General features: G+C 33.4%; 2 protein-coding genes, 1 long non-coding RNA gene and 1 pseudogene across 4 annotated transcripts; 3 read left to right on the top strand and 1 right to left on the bottom strand.

Moving 5' to 3' along the window:
* Positions 1 to 5,113: 5,113 nt before the first annotated feature.
* LOC121772461 lies at positions 5,114 to 5,614 on the top strand. Its single transcript, XM_042169581.1, has one exon. The coding sequence runs from the start codon at positions 5,114 to 5,116 to the stop codon at positions 5,612 to 5,614; it is 501 nt and encodes a 166-aa protein (XP_042025515.1).
* Positions 5,615 to 6,683: 1,069 nt separating this feature from the next.
* On the bottom strand, positions 6,684 to 11,812 carry LOC121786551 (annotated as a pseudogene).
* A 605-nt stretch (positions 11,813 to 12,417) lies between these two features.
* On the top strand, positions 12,418 to 15,405 carry LOC121786558 (DNA-directed RNA polymerases II and IV subunit 5A-like). 2 transcript variants are annotated; one of them, XM_042185204.1, is made up of 5 exons: positions 12,418 to 12,564; positions 13,088 to 13,290; positions 14,115 to 14,294; positions 14,613 to 14,726; positions 15,001 to 15,405. In XM_042185204.1, exons 2-5 carry the CDS (start codon positions 13,093 to 13,095, stop codon positions 15,124 to 15,126), a joined length of 618 nt encoding a protein of 205 aa, XP_042041138.1. In that variant the 5' UTR covers positions 12,418 to 12,564; positions 13,088 to 13,092; the 3' UTR covers positions 15,127 to 15,405. The 2 variants fall into 2 exon arrangements, with proteins under 2 accessions (XP_042041138.1, XP_042041143.1); XM_042185209.1 differs by having other exon boundaries at positions 12,427 to 12,564; positions 13,085 to 13,290.
* Positions 15,406 to 16,170: 765 nt separating this feature from the next.
* On the top strand, positions 16,171 to 18,047 carry LOC121780746. The gene is made up of 3 exons (XR_006046086.1): positions 16,171 to 16,505; positions 16,688 to 16,744; positions 17,724 to 18,047. It is a non-coding gene; the product is annotated as an uncharacterized LOC121780746 (long non-coding RNA).
* Positions 18,048 to 18,308: the final 261 nt, after the last annotated feature.

Here is an 18,308-nt window from a genome sequence, read left to right as displayed (position 1 = left end):
ATGTAGAGTGGAATAAGTTAAGCAAAGACAACTAGCAAACACAGCTTTTTCTACAATCTGGACATGAACTTTATTTCATCTTCCAGCTACCAGATAAGCTAAATATTGTTTTCTCAACCACTGCAACAATTTTTTGCAATTATTATTTTGTTGGCTTTTTATAATTTCAAAAGTTTAGATTATTTATATGGTGTGTGCATGGATGCAGTGCATGTTCCAAGGAAATAATATGGTGTTCTTCTAAATTATTCCAAGACCAAAATCTGGCAGAATATCATATGTTAGTGCATTTTGTTCTTTTAATCATTCATGATTTTTCTTCTATTTTAGTACCATGTGCACGACCACCATTCTACTATTTATATTAATGTCACATAGATTTGAGATTTAATGCTCTCCATAAAAAGGGTTCAACAAGAATCTTTATTTTATTTATTTATGAGAAGTGACTGTTGTGCAATATGATTACTTCAATTGAGGATAGATTGAAAAACTGTGGTTCCCATGAGTTCAACAATTAAATCAAATAAAATAATAAAAACTATTAAAATAATTTAAATAACTGGAAATTAAAATAATTGTTATTTTCTCAAAAGAGTTGAATTTCTTCCTTTTCTTGAGAGTTTACACATAATTTTGCCTAATTTCAGCCCCAAGTTTAGGATGATTAGAAAAAAAGTGATGAAGTAATGATTTTCACCGATTTTAGGCTGATACAAATTTATAACTGTGTTAGCACTAACCAAGGTTACTTACAAGCCAAGTGTCCACCAATTAATTAAAGCATTTCTTATAAGTTATACACTTATACTTTATGAGGGTTATTAATTTTATTACATTTTAATGATTATGTTTGATACTATATTCCAATATTCACTTTGAGATATATGTGATCATCTTTATGGGGTTATTTGGAGCATGATGTGTTTAAGCAAAGCAAGGAGATGAGTCACCAAAGTTTACAAAAGTTTAGGCTACTTTTTTGCTCCCTGTGCTAAGACAAAATAGCAGTAATCTAATATATACCATTAATTAGCACAATTAATTATACATTAAGTCAACAAAAGTTACAGTAGTTTACTATTTCACATTTATTTTTTCTATTTAGTTAGTACATTTATTTATTTAGTTGGGATGGGGGCTAGCTATTTGCCATACTATGGTTGTATTAGCTATTTAAGATTTTATAATAGGAGTTATATATCTATTTGAGTGGTAAATGCGAACTAAACGAGGTTGGTTGTTTGTGGTTACATAGAGAGTCACATAATCTATGTTGCATTTGCATAACATGTATCTTTATATGTACGAATTAAAATTTTAATTTCGTCACATTTTGTGCAATGATGAAAGGGTCCATATGCATACTTTATCACGTGCCATCCATATGTTGACAAAAACGTTAGTTGGATCAGAGGTGTTTCCCTTTGTCTTGACGTTTTTAGTTCCAAATTCCAACTACTATTTCCCCCCAAAAAAAACAGATAAATATATAGAAAAATACATTTACTCCACCATATTGCATAAATCGGATTTATTATTTAGATCTATTACTACTGTGATAAAAAAATTTCTGACCGAAAAATAATAAACAAATGAGTATTACATGAATGTACTTAAGTACTAATTTAAGATGAGTATATTAATTTTAACAATAAATTACCAAGCAGCCTATAAAGGAAACTAATTACAGTTTTTTACCTAACCCGCCTTCAATTTTCTCAATTCAGCCTAAATAATAGGGTTATAAATGATTAAATGGCGTGCAAATAAGCCAACTTTGAACGAATTCTGATTTTTAATTAAAAAAATAATGTTTACGGAAAACATGATCTTTTAACTGTTTGTAGGTTATATCGAAATAAATTTTTCCTCAAATTGAAACTGACTCGGCAAATGAAACGACGTCCCATTTAATGATTATTATTATGTAAATAATCAAAATTGAATTTAATTTCCTCATTACCTAGATCTCTCCCAAAAATCGCAATTCAATTTTTTGTGTGCCCAAAACCCCTATTGCATACGTAATCAATAAATCTAATCATCTAACTGGTCTAATTAGTATATCATAATTAAATTATTAGATTAGAAAGCTATTTATGAACAAAGAAATTTTGGTCCAAGATTTTGAATTTATCATTAAATTATGGGGAAGTATTAAGTGTACAAAATTATTATACAATCCTACGCTACTAAGTCCTAACTGTGTTTTCACCAGCCAAACGCTTTGACTTTCAATCACATCTAATTACATCATTTTCTGAATATTACATCATTTTCTGAATATTACGTTTATTTTTTTAATTTTAACTTTTTGGTCAAATGTATAGAAATATCTCAACAATATTGAAAACTCTAATGAGAGTGATTCTTAATTATTTATTTCTAAATAAATGAGGAAATTCTATTCATCACATGCATGATGCATGCACTCGACAAATCAAAGAATCAAAATAATCAAAAAGGTATTACTATTATTGTGTATATTTGAGCGACTGCATGCATGCCCTTGTTTGAATCAATTTATGTTTATAAGTTTCAATTATTATTTATATTTTTGAAACATAATTAATTATACTTTAATCGATATTAGTAATTATAAATATACTATCTGCATATATGATACATATAAGAATCTTGACTCGTCACATGATATTATGCAAAGATGGAATGGTGAATGCGTGAGGGGTTTAGAACATTTTCCTTTGCCCAAATTAAAGATGATAATAATAATAATAATAAATAAATAAATAAGGTAGATATAATAGGTCCGCTACAAATACAAAACAATGTTGCCCACGAGAAATGAGAGGCCATTAACAACACTCATTTTCTTTTTTCATTTGGAAGTTCATGTAATGTCTATATCACTTTCAACATTGCTCCATACTTATAATATTTTATTGCATGACTAAAGACACTATTATGTAGACTGTCCAACTTTTTTCACATTGCTCAGTACTCAAGAGTTTTCCATACCTTTTTTTCTCATGATGTGGATATATAAAGAGAAAGATCATCAATTGCCAATTACAAATTCGATATCAGTATGGATCTTGATTAATTACTTTGTTGGGATAAGAATGATTTAATTGCTACAAGTTATCTCTTTGTCTACTCTCTAATAGATGGATTTGATTAATTTGGTTTTAAGTATTTCACCAAAAGTGATTGGATTAATTTGGTTAATTCATCTTCTTATCTTCTTTTTAATGACATATTAATTTTGTCATAACCAAAAACGCTATTGATTAGAAAAACGCACATAGATAATGTCTAAAAACCATTATGTGTAATTTAATATCAATTGGAATTGGAATGGAACAATGTACTTCCTGCTCAATAAAGAAACCCTAAAAATTCACAATAAAATATTTATAAAGCTATAACTAAGAGAGAATTGGAATTAATTTTATTTCGTTGAGCAATTGAAATGGAGCTATGTACTTCTTGCATTTTTTTATGAAATAAGTAATAGTTAAGGTGCTCAAATCAATCGTCATTAATAACCCTTGGAGTAGATTTTTCCATTTAACTTAATAATGCAAACGTAAAATAAACGAGAACAGTGCTAGCTCACGAATTAATTATACTTGTAGCATAAGATTTATATATATGTATACATATAATATTGCTTGTAATTATGTGAAAATAGGCTAATAATATAGGGGTATAGCCTCCTGCTGTAACTATTTGATTACATGCCATCATAGTTGAGCAATTTATGAAGTCATTTGGTCTTAAAGCTACCTTTGAGACAAAAGAAATATTAACACGCTTCACCATTATCCAACTCTCACATTCTTCGACTCATCATTTTATTTTCTTCAAAGATGGTTATAAGTTGCTTTCTTATTTTATTTATCCTACTACTACTACTACTACTACTACTACTACTACTACTACTACTACAAACACCCTAAGTAATTAATTATGTCTTATATGTATTTCGTTTCACTAAATTAGAACCATAGAAAATCCAACGACATGAAGACTTGGTTTTAATAATGCGTACACAAAAAAATTGTTAAAGTAAACTAGGTTTTCTCTATTTAATTGATTCTGAGAATTGCATAATAGTTTTAAGTAATCTATTATATTAATCTCAAAAAATGTTAAAGTAAACTACTTACTTTAGAAAGTAATAATATATAGGTGGGGATACGCATACTCAGGTAGATTAAATAATAGCATGCCCTTACTTTATAAAAAAATTTGTGAAGTATATACTCTACTACACAAACTAAAGATCAAGTTAATACATATGATTTCGACATATGATAATACTTATATAAATATGTAAGACTCCAATTCAGTTTTCAGATAAAAAAATAATTCTCACATTCGAACAAATTATTATACTATAAGTTAGCTAGTGATTTAGGTAAATTAATGGAGTGGAAGAATTTCAAAGGCACTAGTGATTTTCTAACTTAATTTTCAACACATACAGACAGCAAAAATGTCAAATTAATGTTAAACCAGAAACCAGTAATATTGTGGTGTTATAACCAAATTTCACTTGTTATCATTTACAGAGTATTAAACAATTAATTAATCACCTGAGATCCTATGTGTCTCACTATGACTTCCACTTTCATTTTTTACTAGTACTAGTTTTTAATACATTTTTCTTCTACTTTAATTTTTATATTTTAGTAAAATTTAAATATTGTTAATTAAACTTTATAAATTCATTATAATTATTTTTTATTTAAACTGTACTATTTTTTAGCTAACAAAATGTTACTAAAATCTATGGTATATGATGATGCTTTAAGATGTTATCTTATGTCATAGTACTAAATGCTAGTTTACATTAAAAAATTTATTTTAAAATAGAAACACAAAATAATTTTAAGAGAGTGTTCCATCTGGTTTGTAGGAGTAATTAATAAATGCATATAAACCACAACAGTTTCTCTTCCAACACCTGAGCCTTTAAATATAGTAAAGTATGTTTCAGTTACATTTATATATATTTCAGCTACTAAATATTTGTGTGACCATACTACATATACATATTTAGCTACACAGATCTCTCTTCTCATAATTCTCTGTGTCTGTGTCGAATTGTTGATCACCACCAAGACCAAGGCAAGAAGAATAAATGGGAATTGGGAATAATAATGAAGTAAGCATTCACGAACAAAAAAGCATTTTCTTGCCCATGTTTTGCCGCTTATCCATCAAAGACGTCAAACTCAACACAATTCCCATCTCCGCCGCCGCCGAGCCCACCTCCCCCAGAGTCAGCTGCATTGGCCAAGTCAAGCGCAACAGCCGCGTCACCGGCTACCCCTCCGCCGCCATCAAACACCCCAGGCCCAGAAAAAACACACACTTCTCCACCAAAACACATCTCCCTGCCGCCGGCCGGAAAAGTGGGAGCAGAAGCTGCGGGAGAGATTCGAGAGGAGAAGTATGCGGTGTTAAGGCGGAGTTGGATATTAGCAAGATGGATCCGCCGCTGCCGGTGGTGAAGACGGAGGCGGCGGCGGCGGAGGTGAATTTGTGGAAGAGGAGATTTGATGGGGTGAAAAGCATGCATATTCAACCCATTCATTTGCCGCCCAAGAAATTTCAACCGCCGCCGCCGATCACAGTATGAATATGTTCACACTCACAATATTCACAGATTCTCATTTCAGTCTTTTAATATATACTACTATAATTTTAATTTAGAATATACTCCTTATACAATTGATCAATGTATAATGGATCGAATAATTTAGTTTGGAGATTTTCATGTAAATAACTTCATAATACTACTAGATTTTCTTTTTCTTTTTTTAACAGAGCGGTTTTTGACAGTGATGGTCGGGGTTTGATGTTTGGGTTCATATTAAGGTTGTCCCACATTTTGTACAATATTGTGGACTTTATTCTCTTTTTCGTGTATATCCCATTGTTTTACTAATTTATTTCTAAATAATAATAATAATGTTTGTATAGTTCGTCGTGGAAAATTTTGAATTAGAAAATTGTTGGTGGTAGAGATTACTTATCTTTGTATAAGCAATAAAATAGTGTAACAGTTGTAAAGTGAGCTCAAAAGATTTTGATTTTTAGATTCTTTCAAATTTTGAACGAGAAGGCACTGGATTATTTCTGCAATGATAACTTTGCTTATAGGTATGTTCGAAGAAAGTCCTGACTCCTGAGCCAAGATTAAAATAAATAAATAAATAAATAAAAGTAAGTTAAATGATAGGGATAAAGTTAGGTCAAAATTCACTCTTTACCTAGCATAATCCATAATCATCACGCGGCGTAATGTTTTTCAAACCAACAATTGAATTATAATCTACCAAACATCAACGACTTCATGTGTTGGAAATGTGCGACACATAAAAATAGTCATTTGAAATTAAATTTCAAATTAGGGTAAAGTTGTATTCTGTGTCCTGACGACATTCAGTGTAAATTAGATTAGATTTGTTCTGAATTTTCCTGAAAATGATAGTAGTTGTTTTAAGTTTAAAATAGAGTGTATGAAGTATGAGAGAATAAAGAGGAAACAGAAAGAACAAGACCCATTATAATACAACTCGCACGGATAGATGAAACAGACGACCATAAAGCACGAAACATGATGTGTATATGTCAAACACAACGAACATGGCAGGAAAAAAAAATGAAACCGATTTAGCAAAAGACACAATGACAACACACAGATGCCAGCTCTAGGCATGAATTAGGAGACAAACATATCACCATCTAAGTTTATACTAGTAATTAAACACAATTAATTAGTCATTAGAGTAGTGATTAGATACATACACTCTTCTAAGAAAATGCTCGCACGTTAACAGGGGTGTTTTTCTATACAGTTTGAACAGTAGTGAGCAATGGGGGGAAATGGAGATTCCTTCCCATTTAAAGATCACTTCTGGTCTTTGTAAGGAGTCCAAATTAACTTACCGACTTCGATAACAAGACCGCCTCCGCCTGCAGCTTTGAGATGACGATCTAGGACCTTTGGGTCCGCACAGATCACATGCTGTCCCTTCCGGTATTGGATCAACTCTAAGCTCTGAAGGGTAGCCAGGATATCCTCTGCCTTGATGGCCGTCATGTCACTGAGCTCCTGGGAAAGCAACGGGAAGTAGGAAGTAAGGACAGAGGGAAGAATTGATAGCTTAAATGGATGCAGCCAACTGATACTAACCTTAATGGAGATATTTCCTTTGTGTTTTTTCAGTATATCTAGAAGAACTCGCGTCCAATATCCCCGGCAGCTCAATAGGCCCAGGTCTGAGAGCGGTCTTTCTGGTGTTCCAACTTTGGCTTTCTTCTTCGAAAGTTCATAAGCTGCACCAGAATGTTGCAGTTGGTTGAGAAATTGGTGCCGATGAATTCAATCAGGATAAGTTAGAGAAAGTAAACAAAATGCCCTCCTCAACAACTTTTCATCTCAAACAAAAACGTTACCAGTGAATTCTAAACTTCCAGGAGGCATTTATATCTTTCTGAATATACAAAAAGATATTCAAGCAGATTCACTCTTACATTATTTTCATTTATAAGATCCAATAGAACTCCTTATTAGCACAATAATCTTTCTCACCAACTTAATCAAGAAAACACAAAAGGGAAATATTATCTATCAGAAGTTTATAAGAAAGAAATATTCACAATGTGACACTGTGAGTGATCAGCATGTTAGAGCGCTGATAAGGGGTCAAGAAAGCAGAATATGTTAAGAGCTTGGCAGCATAAAAAAACGAGTTTTCATATAAGTATTTGTATTTACCCGTAAAGAAGTTTTTCTTTTTTTGTAAGGACCTTGAGGTACATAGAAAGATTAAATGCCATCATCAGTTCATTACTTTTTTGTTCTCTGATTCAGTAAAAGTTTCGTGTCTATCATCAGATATTGTATTTGTACCCCTTTACTCACTCTCATTAACACTATAGAGATGTGTACATTCGTTTCCATTTATATGAAGTCAGAAAATAAGCACAATGATTAATGATGAGCTTACAAAATGCAATCAAGAACTTCCCATAGCCCTTTCTTTGATAAGGAGGAAGAGTGAGGATACAAGCAAAGTTGTAAGACTCCAGATTGTTTCTCCTGTACATCAAGCAATGAAAATATTACTGTACTATATAGAAGTTGAATATAACTTCAGACAAAAATGTCAAAAATCTTATCCTTTCTGCTATGGAATAATCCATTAGGTACATTAACAATTTAACATTAAAGTAAATTAAGAAGTCAATTTACAGGAACGTTATTACGTGTCGAAGATGGTGATCCTTGATGGCAAGTGAAAACAGCATATGACGACACAAGTGAATGAACTAGGTAGAGACTGATTTCTCGATAAGATGATATCTTATGAAATTTTTATTTTGTTAGCAAAGTTAATTGATTCAAATAACCTTTCATTATTGTTTAGATAGTTATTCCTTTCCTTATATTCCTTAGATATTTATCAAGAATCAAGGAACAGGCCGATTATGTGGTGGTCTATGTCCACAGCCTAGAGTTAGGATTTATCAAACTAAGGGATGGAGTAGAAGTCACCTAGCAAGGAAGGATCTCATTAGAAATTCAGCCTTCTTGGGCAGGCCCTCACCTATAATTAGCATTACACTGGTAGACTTGTTATGTTATTTCAATATTATGATACTCCCTCCGTACCCAAAAAATACTCCACTTTTGCCATTTTAGATCGTCCTCCAAATTAGTTCACCTCCATTTTTAATAAGATTTTCTTTCGAATGAGGTGGGCCTCATTCTCCATTAACAATACTCCAATCACTTTTCTTTCTATCTCTTTCCTACTTTACACATTATCCAATTTCACATTAAAACCCGTGTCATTCCCAAATTCTCTATTTTATTGTCTATCCCTTTACTCAATAAGAACTCATCTCTCATAAACAATGATTACGGATGATACAAGTGGCAGTAAAAAATAGAGATTAACTTTCGAAAGGGAAAAGTTACCTTAGAGAAGTAGCCCACCATGTGGCATCCCCGGTCATCACATTCACATAGCACATAAAATAAAAACAGGTCTACATCATAGTACAGGGTCTTGTGATCAAGAAACAACTTGGCCAGATAACAAAGGTTTTGCCCATAAATTTTGTTCTTTTTGCCATCAACCTGTTATAACAATTTAAATTCAGATTCTGGTTCTTATTAAAATTGTGTCAACTTAGGGATTCGGGCATTTGGCATGCATTGAAGACAAGATAAAAAATAACATAAAACTGAGACACATCATGTGCTAACATCAATGAGAATGATGTAAGCCACGCATAACGTTGAAATATAAAATTTCCATGAAAACCACTATCAAAAATAAAGGAATGAGGAAATGCCCGTTTGACTTCCAGATAAGACCCTTACTTCTAAAAAAGAACCTTAGATAAGAAATACTTAGAGGAACTTTTGGAATAAGAATTCTTTAAATGTTAATAAGAGCATCCAATTTGTTTCAAGCTCTCTGAGTGAGATTCATCTTTTTAAGGGGAAAATTATTTATAGGATGTTTCATCTTGTTGGATAGAAAGTCCTAACATAATGATGGGAAGCAATAGCGGGAGAGTTTTTAAAGGTACTGATTCACTGAATTTAAGAGCTATTATTCCTTAAGGGAAGCAAAACACATGGGTTTTTATTGGTAATGTCATGCCAAAAAAAATTCTGCACTTAAATAACAGGGGTTTTAGTTGTTCATAATTGTTTCTTTCAAGTTAAGTTCCAAAGTAACGCAATATTTACCTCAAACATTGACCAAGTCTTATGTCGATATATTTCATCACCAGGAGGATGCTTAAGATCACATTTTTTCTGCAAATACAAATATAAATATTGTAACTACAGAACCGGCTTGACTTAAAAAATAGTAATAAAAGTATCTCCTCAGCATGGGTCAGTGTTTAGAATATTTATCAAAATCATAAATCAAATGCTCTAAGTAGCTGACTGGATGTAGAAGATATGTAACAAGAACTTCCTACTGGACCACTGGAGAGTTAATTCAAACCAAAACACACAAGTGAATGAGGATAAATGAACAGCTGACCGCTGAGAAAAGAAAGCTTACCATGTGCCTTTGAAGCTGTTCTTTACGTTTCATGAAATTCAGGCAAAATTCACAAAAGAACAGCTTTGTGCAGCCATTGTATTCGGGTGAAAAGTACCAAGTCTCAATTTCATATTTTCCAAGTTCAATCGTTGCAATATTTTTAACTTTGGTAAACTCTTCATGTTCTCTCAAGCTAGCAGCATCAAGCTCCTCGTGGCCCTATATAAATTTAACCAAAAGCTATTCTTAGCATTCAAAACAAATAAAATGAGGTAACTCAAGTACAGAGTGTGAAAAGCTTCAATCTATTAGAAGAGATGATATTTTAACTCCTTCGTAAGAGTAAACTTGTACTTGTCCCAACATACACCAAACAAGTTAGTTGACGTAAACTTGATTGGAATATCATTTCCAGCCCTTTCCTAGGACACCAATGAGAAATGATATAGTAGTACTTAGCTTTCTGAAATGCTTCCATACTAAAGAAAAGAGGAAACCAACCAGAATCACAACAAGACCTGATACCCGTAATTCTATACGAGCATCATCCGAACCCACACTGATTGTACATAGCTATTAGTCAAGGCATACATGTTCAAACAATGCATATACAACAATGGTTCCATGTTAAGAAATCAATAGTTCTATGAAGAATGACATTAGACATGGAAAACATAATAATGCTCACAAAACCTCATGTAATGGTGATTAACAAAAAGAAATCGACGATACCTCTATGTGCGTTTCATCAATCTTACGCTTCTGATGACGCGTCATTTTCAAGCCTGTTACCTGAGATATTTTCACATAAGCAGATTCTCGATGGAGAAATTTCAGTGTCATTGAATAAGCAAGTACAACAAGCTCCTTAAAAGGAGATAGTTCTAATCTCTATGAAGTATGAATCCAAATGTGAAGTTAAGCTTGAGATTATTCATTTAAATATAATCATCTTAAGTGCAAACTACGGGTCAAGAACCCGAAAGCAAAGGTATGAGCTGTATATTACCTTGTCCTCAACCTTGTCATCCACATCAGTTTCTACAGAGCCAAGATCAAGTTGATCAAGGTCGACCCATTCATCAAGCCTGCGGTTGACTGCCCAAGAAAATAAAAAGTGCACGGCATAAACCAGACAGAATTACACAAACATACACGTTTCTACTGAAGCTCTAGCAACAAACAAGTATTCTCTTATCCAAATCCACGAGCTACAAGGAATGCAAATGCCTGAAAAAGAACTGAATGTGCCCAAATTGACAGGAATTGGAATTAAACATACTTCAGTCGCGAATTTCATAAATTGTTCATCAAGCCCAATTTCAGTAATTCAACACTGTGTTTACAACTAACCACTAGAAAATGCCACAATAACTCAACAACAAACTACATATAGCAGAACACAACCTTCCTGATTAAAAATTAACTAATTAATTTCAATTCTTAACATAGCTAAGATTTTTTTAAAACATGTGTAAATATATTTCTTACATTCAGTGTAGTGAACATAGTACTCATAATAGTGGGCTCCACAGGAGAAAAGCTTCCGGCGCTCTATAACCTTCACAGGGTGACACTTGCCGTCGCGCCACCGGCAATTGACGCGCGTACCGACCTCCAAGGGCAGAATCGATGATTTCCTCCTCCGATAAGCGTCGAACTCCGATTGAGAACCGTTGGATTCCGGCGCCAGAGAAGCGGCGGACACATCAGCCATGGCTGCTTTGGCGGTGGCGGAATTTGTGTTATCATCCCATTTTGCCGGTACCCAAAAATTGCAGGGAGTTTTGTGTCTCTCCCATCATTTTAATAGTTAATGGGCTTCAATATTGGGCCCAATTATGGAGAAAATTGTGATCAGGCCCAAATATTTTTGATCACTTATTTAGTTTTTTCTGGAGTATTTTTTTTGGCAAAACTTATCTACCTTATTCAGTTATTCTCTCTATATTTAACCTTTAAATACTAGTAGTAATTTCTTAAATCTCATGGAGTATCAAAAAAAAATTCATTATTCTTGATTAAGGTATGTAATTATTCTTTAGCATTTGATGTCATAGAAATAGACTATTAGGATTAATAAATTCATATATACAAAGTATAATTTTTGAACCTCTATTTTTTTGAATAAATATTGAAGTACTATAATTTATTATATGAAATTTATTAGTTTTATAAATATCATTACATTAATTGATTTAGTGGAAGGTGTGGCAATTATTATTTCTTTACAATTGCAATATTACATTTTTTTATGGTATTTTTGTATGTAAGGTAAACAACATCTGCTCAATGGGAAAAAGTGAGTCAAAATTCCGGGGTCCTGTTGTAATATTACATACTAATAGGTCCGTTTTATGAAATAAAGAATTGTGGGTGCGCTTATATTCAGCTTCTCTCAACCCTCGTCCACGGCTCCTGCTCTCCTGCCTGCGCACGCTCATAACAAGCCAACAAGGGAATCAAGAATTTTTTTTATTTTTTTTTAAAAAAAGAAGAAAAGGCGCAGGTAAGAAAGCCGTTAAGCTCAAGTGATATGTCTGTTTATATATCTTATTATCCAATTGAAAGATCGCCTTTTCTGCTTATACGCTGAGGTTATTTCTTGGTCTTAGCTGAAATTGGTAAATGGGATTGACATTTAGGCGGGGTAAAGGATGAATTCAATGGTTGTGTTCGTAAAATTTATGCTTCAGAAGGGATAGGAATTAAAAAAATCAGAATTTGGTAAATAATTTTCTTGATGATGTTATTCTTTGATGTTCAATGTGTAGCTGCTAAGCCCTTGATTGGAAAAATAGAATCACCTAATTAAACTGAAGTTTTAGTATTTAATTCATTTAGTGTTCGTTCCTTTCCCTTTTTTTGTAGCTATTGACAGTGGGTGCAACTGTTAGCTGGTTGCAAGATTGTATTTTTAGGATTCAACTGAATATAATGTGTAGGGTTTAGCAAGTAATTGTCTTAATCTCTTATATTGTCTCGTTTTTGTTTTGATTCGTTTTTTTTTACTTATTATTTGGCTGAAGTAGACAATATGGTTTTGTCGGAGGAGGAAATTACCCGGCTTTTCAGAATACGGAAGACAGTGATGCAGATGCTGAAGGATAGAGGTTACATGGTGGGAGATTTCGAGATTGAAATGACAAAGTATCAGTTCATTGAGAAATACGGTGAGTATATGAAGAGAGAGGACCTTGTTATTAACAAAGGCTTCCGTAACAGCTCTGAACAGGTGTGCTTCGTCAAGATTCTTCCCTTTTTGTGTTTTTCATTCTAGGAGATTGTTGCTAGTGTTTTTTCAATGGATTTTGCAACGTGTGGCCTTGAAAATGAAAATGTTGTCTGAAATTATGAAGAAGAGTTGATCTTTTTTGTCTGCATACAAGATGCATGATTGTGGAGCTGGTTGTGTGTTGGTGGGGTAAATGTTGGAAAAGAAATAATGCCATAGAGGTGATGAATTAATGCATGTTGTAAGTGAGATATCATGGAAGACCCTGGATTTCAAGTAGGAGAACCTATGTTATAATTGATGCTGATTTTTTAATGCAATAAATGATGATGTTAAGCACCGCTTTCAATTCGTATTGATGGGTCCTAAAACTGGATTTTATTGGTTCGTATGCTTAAATCTTGTTTTTTTACGATGTACTCTAGGTTGCAACCTCAATCCTTTTAATAGAATGCACTGTTAGATTTACATTTTAAAATTGTTTGTCCCATGGTAAAAAGTACTACTGATTTGTGTAACTGACATCACATTTTCTGATCAATTTTATCTTCCTCTGATTTCCATTAGAAATTCTCGATGCATTTCCTTATATGTAGTTGACTGTCAGTTAGAGGTCTGTATTCTGTTCCTAAATATGTAGTACGAGTAGTTCTTAACGCTTTTAGAATGTGTTCTTTACAATACATAGTTGAGTTCTTTCTGCATGCATTGTTTTTTAAAATTGCCATACAGAATATTGTTGTGAAACAGATCGAATGACATTTTTTGTTGAAAATCCTCGATGCTGTGCCATTAACCAGTTTTTCTTGTCTGCTTATTTCCAGTTATACGTGTTTTTTCCCGAGGAACAGAAGGTTGGTGTTAAGACAATGAAGACCTACACTAATCGCATGAAAGAAGAAGGCGTCCACCGGGCAATCTTAGTGGTCCAGCAAAATTTAACACCATTTGCTCGTACCTGCGTTAGTGAAATATCAACTAAATTCCACTTAGAAGTTTTCCAGGTTATTGTTGAGGATCTCGTTTCAGTTCGTTTCCTATATTTCTTCAATACTAAATGCTTAGGCATAGATGCCCTTTTTGACTGTACGATACATTTTCAACGTACATGCCATATTGCTCAAACTCAATAACTCACTTTTTCTTCTAAGACTCGGTCTCAATAACTCTTAAATTTTACGAGACGCCACTTTCACGATCTTTTATTTATTGATGTTTGGTAATTTATGCTTCTGAGATATGTATTTGAAAGTTACATACAAGTCCGCTGATTTACAGTATGATATTGATGGAACTCGTGTTTACTTGCTAAAATAGTGCAGGAAGCTGAGTTGTTAGTTAACATAAAAGAACATGTTCTAGTTCCCGAGCATCAGCTACTTACGGCTGAGGAAAAGAAGACATTGCTAGAAAGGTACACCGTGAAAGAAACACAGGTTAGTTTTCAAATATAAGTATGCAAAATGTAGTGACTTGTGCAGCATTGAATACAATGTTTACAGTGCATTAAGTCTATAACGTATGCTGCATTTGGGGTTGTTATATGTCCCGAGACTCTAAGTCATGTTAGTTTGTATGAAGACTGACCGCCCTTCACTTAGCTCTGAGCTGTTTTTATGCGGTCACTCTAAATATTATGTCATGTCGAACGGACCTAAAGAATGTATGCTCACTTAATTTTAAGCTGTTTGTTGCTACTTTGTTTGGCAGCTCCCTCGTATCCAGATAACTGACCCGATTGCAAGATACTACGGGCTCAAGCGAGGGCAGGTTGTAAAGATCATACGACCAAGTGAAACTGCTGGACGTTATGTCACCTACAGATACGTTGTTTGAAACCTTGGAAGCTCTGTACTTGCTGATCTTGTTGTACGATAAGAGCAGCAAACACAAGGCTGCACCACAGCTTCCAACGAGAGCAATATAGGCATTGTGGTGGTGTCATTGAACTGTTTATTAACATCTTGTGAGTGTAACTTTAATTATTTGAGACTTCATAGCTTAGTTTGATTTTGTGATTGTGAAGACAATTTTGTGTCAAGTACTATGATCTGATCATTTGTGGGTTCTATGAGGATATATATATAATAGGGATGTATTCATTTCCTTTTTGTATCTTTTGTTCTATTGTTCTTTTTAATTTTAGCCCCACGATTTTGTCATCCGACGGTTAGATTGATGTCACATGTCATTTAATAATGCAGATTTCAGTTGAATAATGCACACCGACTAATAATGCACCATTATAGTGTAATAATGTAGATTTTCAGTTGAATAATGTACACTGACTAATAATGTAAATTTTTCGTCAAATAATGCAGATCATCACAACCATCCAATTCAAGGATCCAAGGGCTGTGATTAAAAAGAACATTGGACTGAAAAGCTGCGAAGGACCTTAACACACCCCTATATATATATATATATATATATATATATAGGAAAATGATCAATACAAAACTTGATCTCAATACAAAATCCAGACCAAATCCTGACCATGAGATTTGACAATCCAATGGTCAATAATTAAACAAAAACACGGAGGGTCATTGTAAAGCAGTTTTAGGTCATATTATAAACTTTGGATTTGAGGTCGTGTTAAGATCATTTCATGTCATCCTTACTATAATGACGTAAAAATAAGCTTACCATGACCTAAAAATGACTTTTGTATGCTTGGTTCTGCATTTTTGTATTAAGAATGGTTTTGCATGGATCAAAACCCTATATATATATATATATATATATATATATATATATATATATATATATATATAGGGTAGTGTTAATCTCCTTTTCTCCCCTTAGATTTAAGTTTCTTCTCAATTTGGAGCGTTGGATCAGGCGGATGGACGATCCGGATGACAAGCATAGATTTGATCCCGTAGTTCATTATTTGGGGCATTTCGTGCATCATGGGGGTGAATTGGTAAATTTCTATACTCAAAAAACTCCAGAAACGGCATGTGCAAAATTTAAGGGGAGTATACCCACTACTTTCTCTCTATTCTACACATCATTCATCTCCAAACGTATTAACTCAAAATCTCGCTACCTGCTTCGTCTCCCCAATTTTGAACCCCTTTCAAAACCCTAACCGCCCTCTATACCCGCTTCGTCTCCAACCCGATTTCTTGGAACTTCAATTGGTGTCTGCTTTAGTGACCAACAACCCTTCCGGTTTTGTGCAAGATTCGTCTGCGGTCAAAGAGGAGGTATGGTTTGCCGAATGTTTATTTACTAGTTTACTTTCTGAGTTTCATCTAGCGTTTTCCCCGATTTTCGCACGTAACACACCACCCACACAACGATTCACCCGATTATCACCATAAAGTTGTAGTGCGTGAATTTGTTGATGAAATCGTATAGGGTTATGTTTGTTTGGTGTCTTGCGCAGATTTCAAAATGTCTAAAAGAGGACGTCCGTCAGTTTCACAACAATCGCAGAAAGAGGGTGAGGAATCAATTTCATTTGCATTTTGAATACCTGGACTGTTGGACTGATTCTGTGATTGATATATTTGGGTTTTATCAAATTTCATTCCCACATTGTTTAATCGCGTTTGTACATTATTTTCCAAAGTGTGTGCATTAATTAAACTTATGTAGCCATTATCTGTCTGCTGCTGGTCATTATTCTATGAGTGAATGCAATGTTAGTGTGTTCATTACTGTAATGGATCTGCACATTATATTAGTATTTATATGCATCACAAAATCATGTATCATGAATCATATATCTGGTGTTTTTAATTGTCGAAGATTAAATGGAATATGTGTATGTGCATTACTGGTCATAATATATGCATTATATGCCTATATGAACACATTATAGTCAATGGTAGAACCTTCAAGCAACTGCAGTTGGTCATAGTTGAAATATCGATTGCAAAAGTTTTATGCTCATTAATTGAATGAGGCTGTTCATTATTTGTCTATTTTTATTCATTATATATCATGTTTCATGCATCATGTCAATGTTGTTTTACATTGTCAAGTAATACATCGAATATTTGTTTGTTCATTACCTGATATAATCTCTGCATTATTTGCATATATGATTGTATTATTTGACTATGTGCATGTATTATGATCACTTCTGTTTTATATTGTCAAACAGTACATGGAATATTTTTTTTGTACATTATCTGATATAATATCTGCATTATTTGAATATATGATTGCATTATTTACCTATGTGCATGCATTATGTAAACTTCTGTTTTATAGTGTCAAAGAGTAAATGGAATATGTTTATGTGCATTACTTTTTATAATCTTTGCATTATATGTATATATCACTGCAGTATTTATCTATATGAATACATTATGAATGTAAGTTTAATGTTCATTTACAAGTATCTGTACAGTATATATCTATTTGGTATTCATTATATTGCACGGTTCATGGTGCATGCTGCTGCTGTTGGACAGGGGTGAAGCAGCTCAGGATAGACATCAAAGACGCAGTAGATGATATCCTGCCTGTGGGAATCGCACAGAAATTCCGTGAACGATGATAGAAGCAACAGCTAGTTCTGCTCAAACTGAATTTGAGGACAAAAAACATAGAGGTAGAAACGACGATTATTTGTACTGTCGACGTACGCCTGCTGAGTTCTTTCGTGACTAGTACAACTCCGGAAGAGACAGAGGATAGGAAACCAAGGGGTAGGCACGTCGACCATCTGTATTGTCGACGAACCCCTACAGAGTTTCTGAATTGTATAAAGAGTTTAACTCCGCGGCAGAAGGAAGCCTTACGGAACTTGTACATGAGTCTAAGAGTTAATGCAATATTTGTACATTATTTAGCTATTTTTATGCATTATTTATCATGTTTTATGCATCATTAGACTGATGTTGTACATGAGTCTAAGAATGGATGCAATATTTATATGTTCATTACTTGAGTGATTTTGTACATTATTTGCCTATTTGAATGCATTATTTATCCTGTTTTATGCATCACGTGGTTGTTGTTGTACATACTACACCCTAGCCCCTAGGCTTGATAAA

Source organism: Salvia splendens, chromosome 2 (genome assembly GCF_004379255.2).
Source record: "Salvia splendens isolate huo1 chromosome 2, SspV2, whole genome shotgun sequence".
Taxonomy (NCBI): domain Eukaryota; kingdom Viridiplantae; phylum Streptophyta; class Magnoliopsida; order Lamiales; family Lamiaceae; genus Salvia; species Salvia splendens.
The sequence above is the reverse complement of the archived record's forward strand: the minus strand, read 5'-3'. Positions and strand labels throughout refer to the sequence as shown.

What these genes read in the sequence shown, in the direction of transcription:
- LOC121786558 (XM_042185204.1), top strand. Translation starts at nt 13,093, where the DNA reads ATGGTTTTGTCGGAGGAGGAAATTACCCGGCTTTTCAGAATACGGAAG. An exon ending in TCCACTTAGAAGTTTTCCAG is followed by an intron (nt 14,295 to 14,612) that starts GTTATTGTTGAG and finishes AAAATAGTGCAG; the next exon opens with GAAGCTGAGTTGTTAGTTAA. An exon ending in ACACCGTGAAAGAAACACAG is followed by an intron (nt 14,727 to 15,000) that starts GTTAGTTTTCAA and finishes TTTGTTTGGCAG; the next exon opens with CTCCCTCGTATCCAGATAAC.
- LOC121772461 (XM_042169581.1), top strand. Translation starts at nt 5,114, where the DNA reads ATGGGAATTGGGAATAATAATGAAGTAAGCATTCACGAACAAAAAAGC.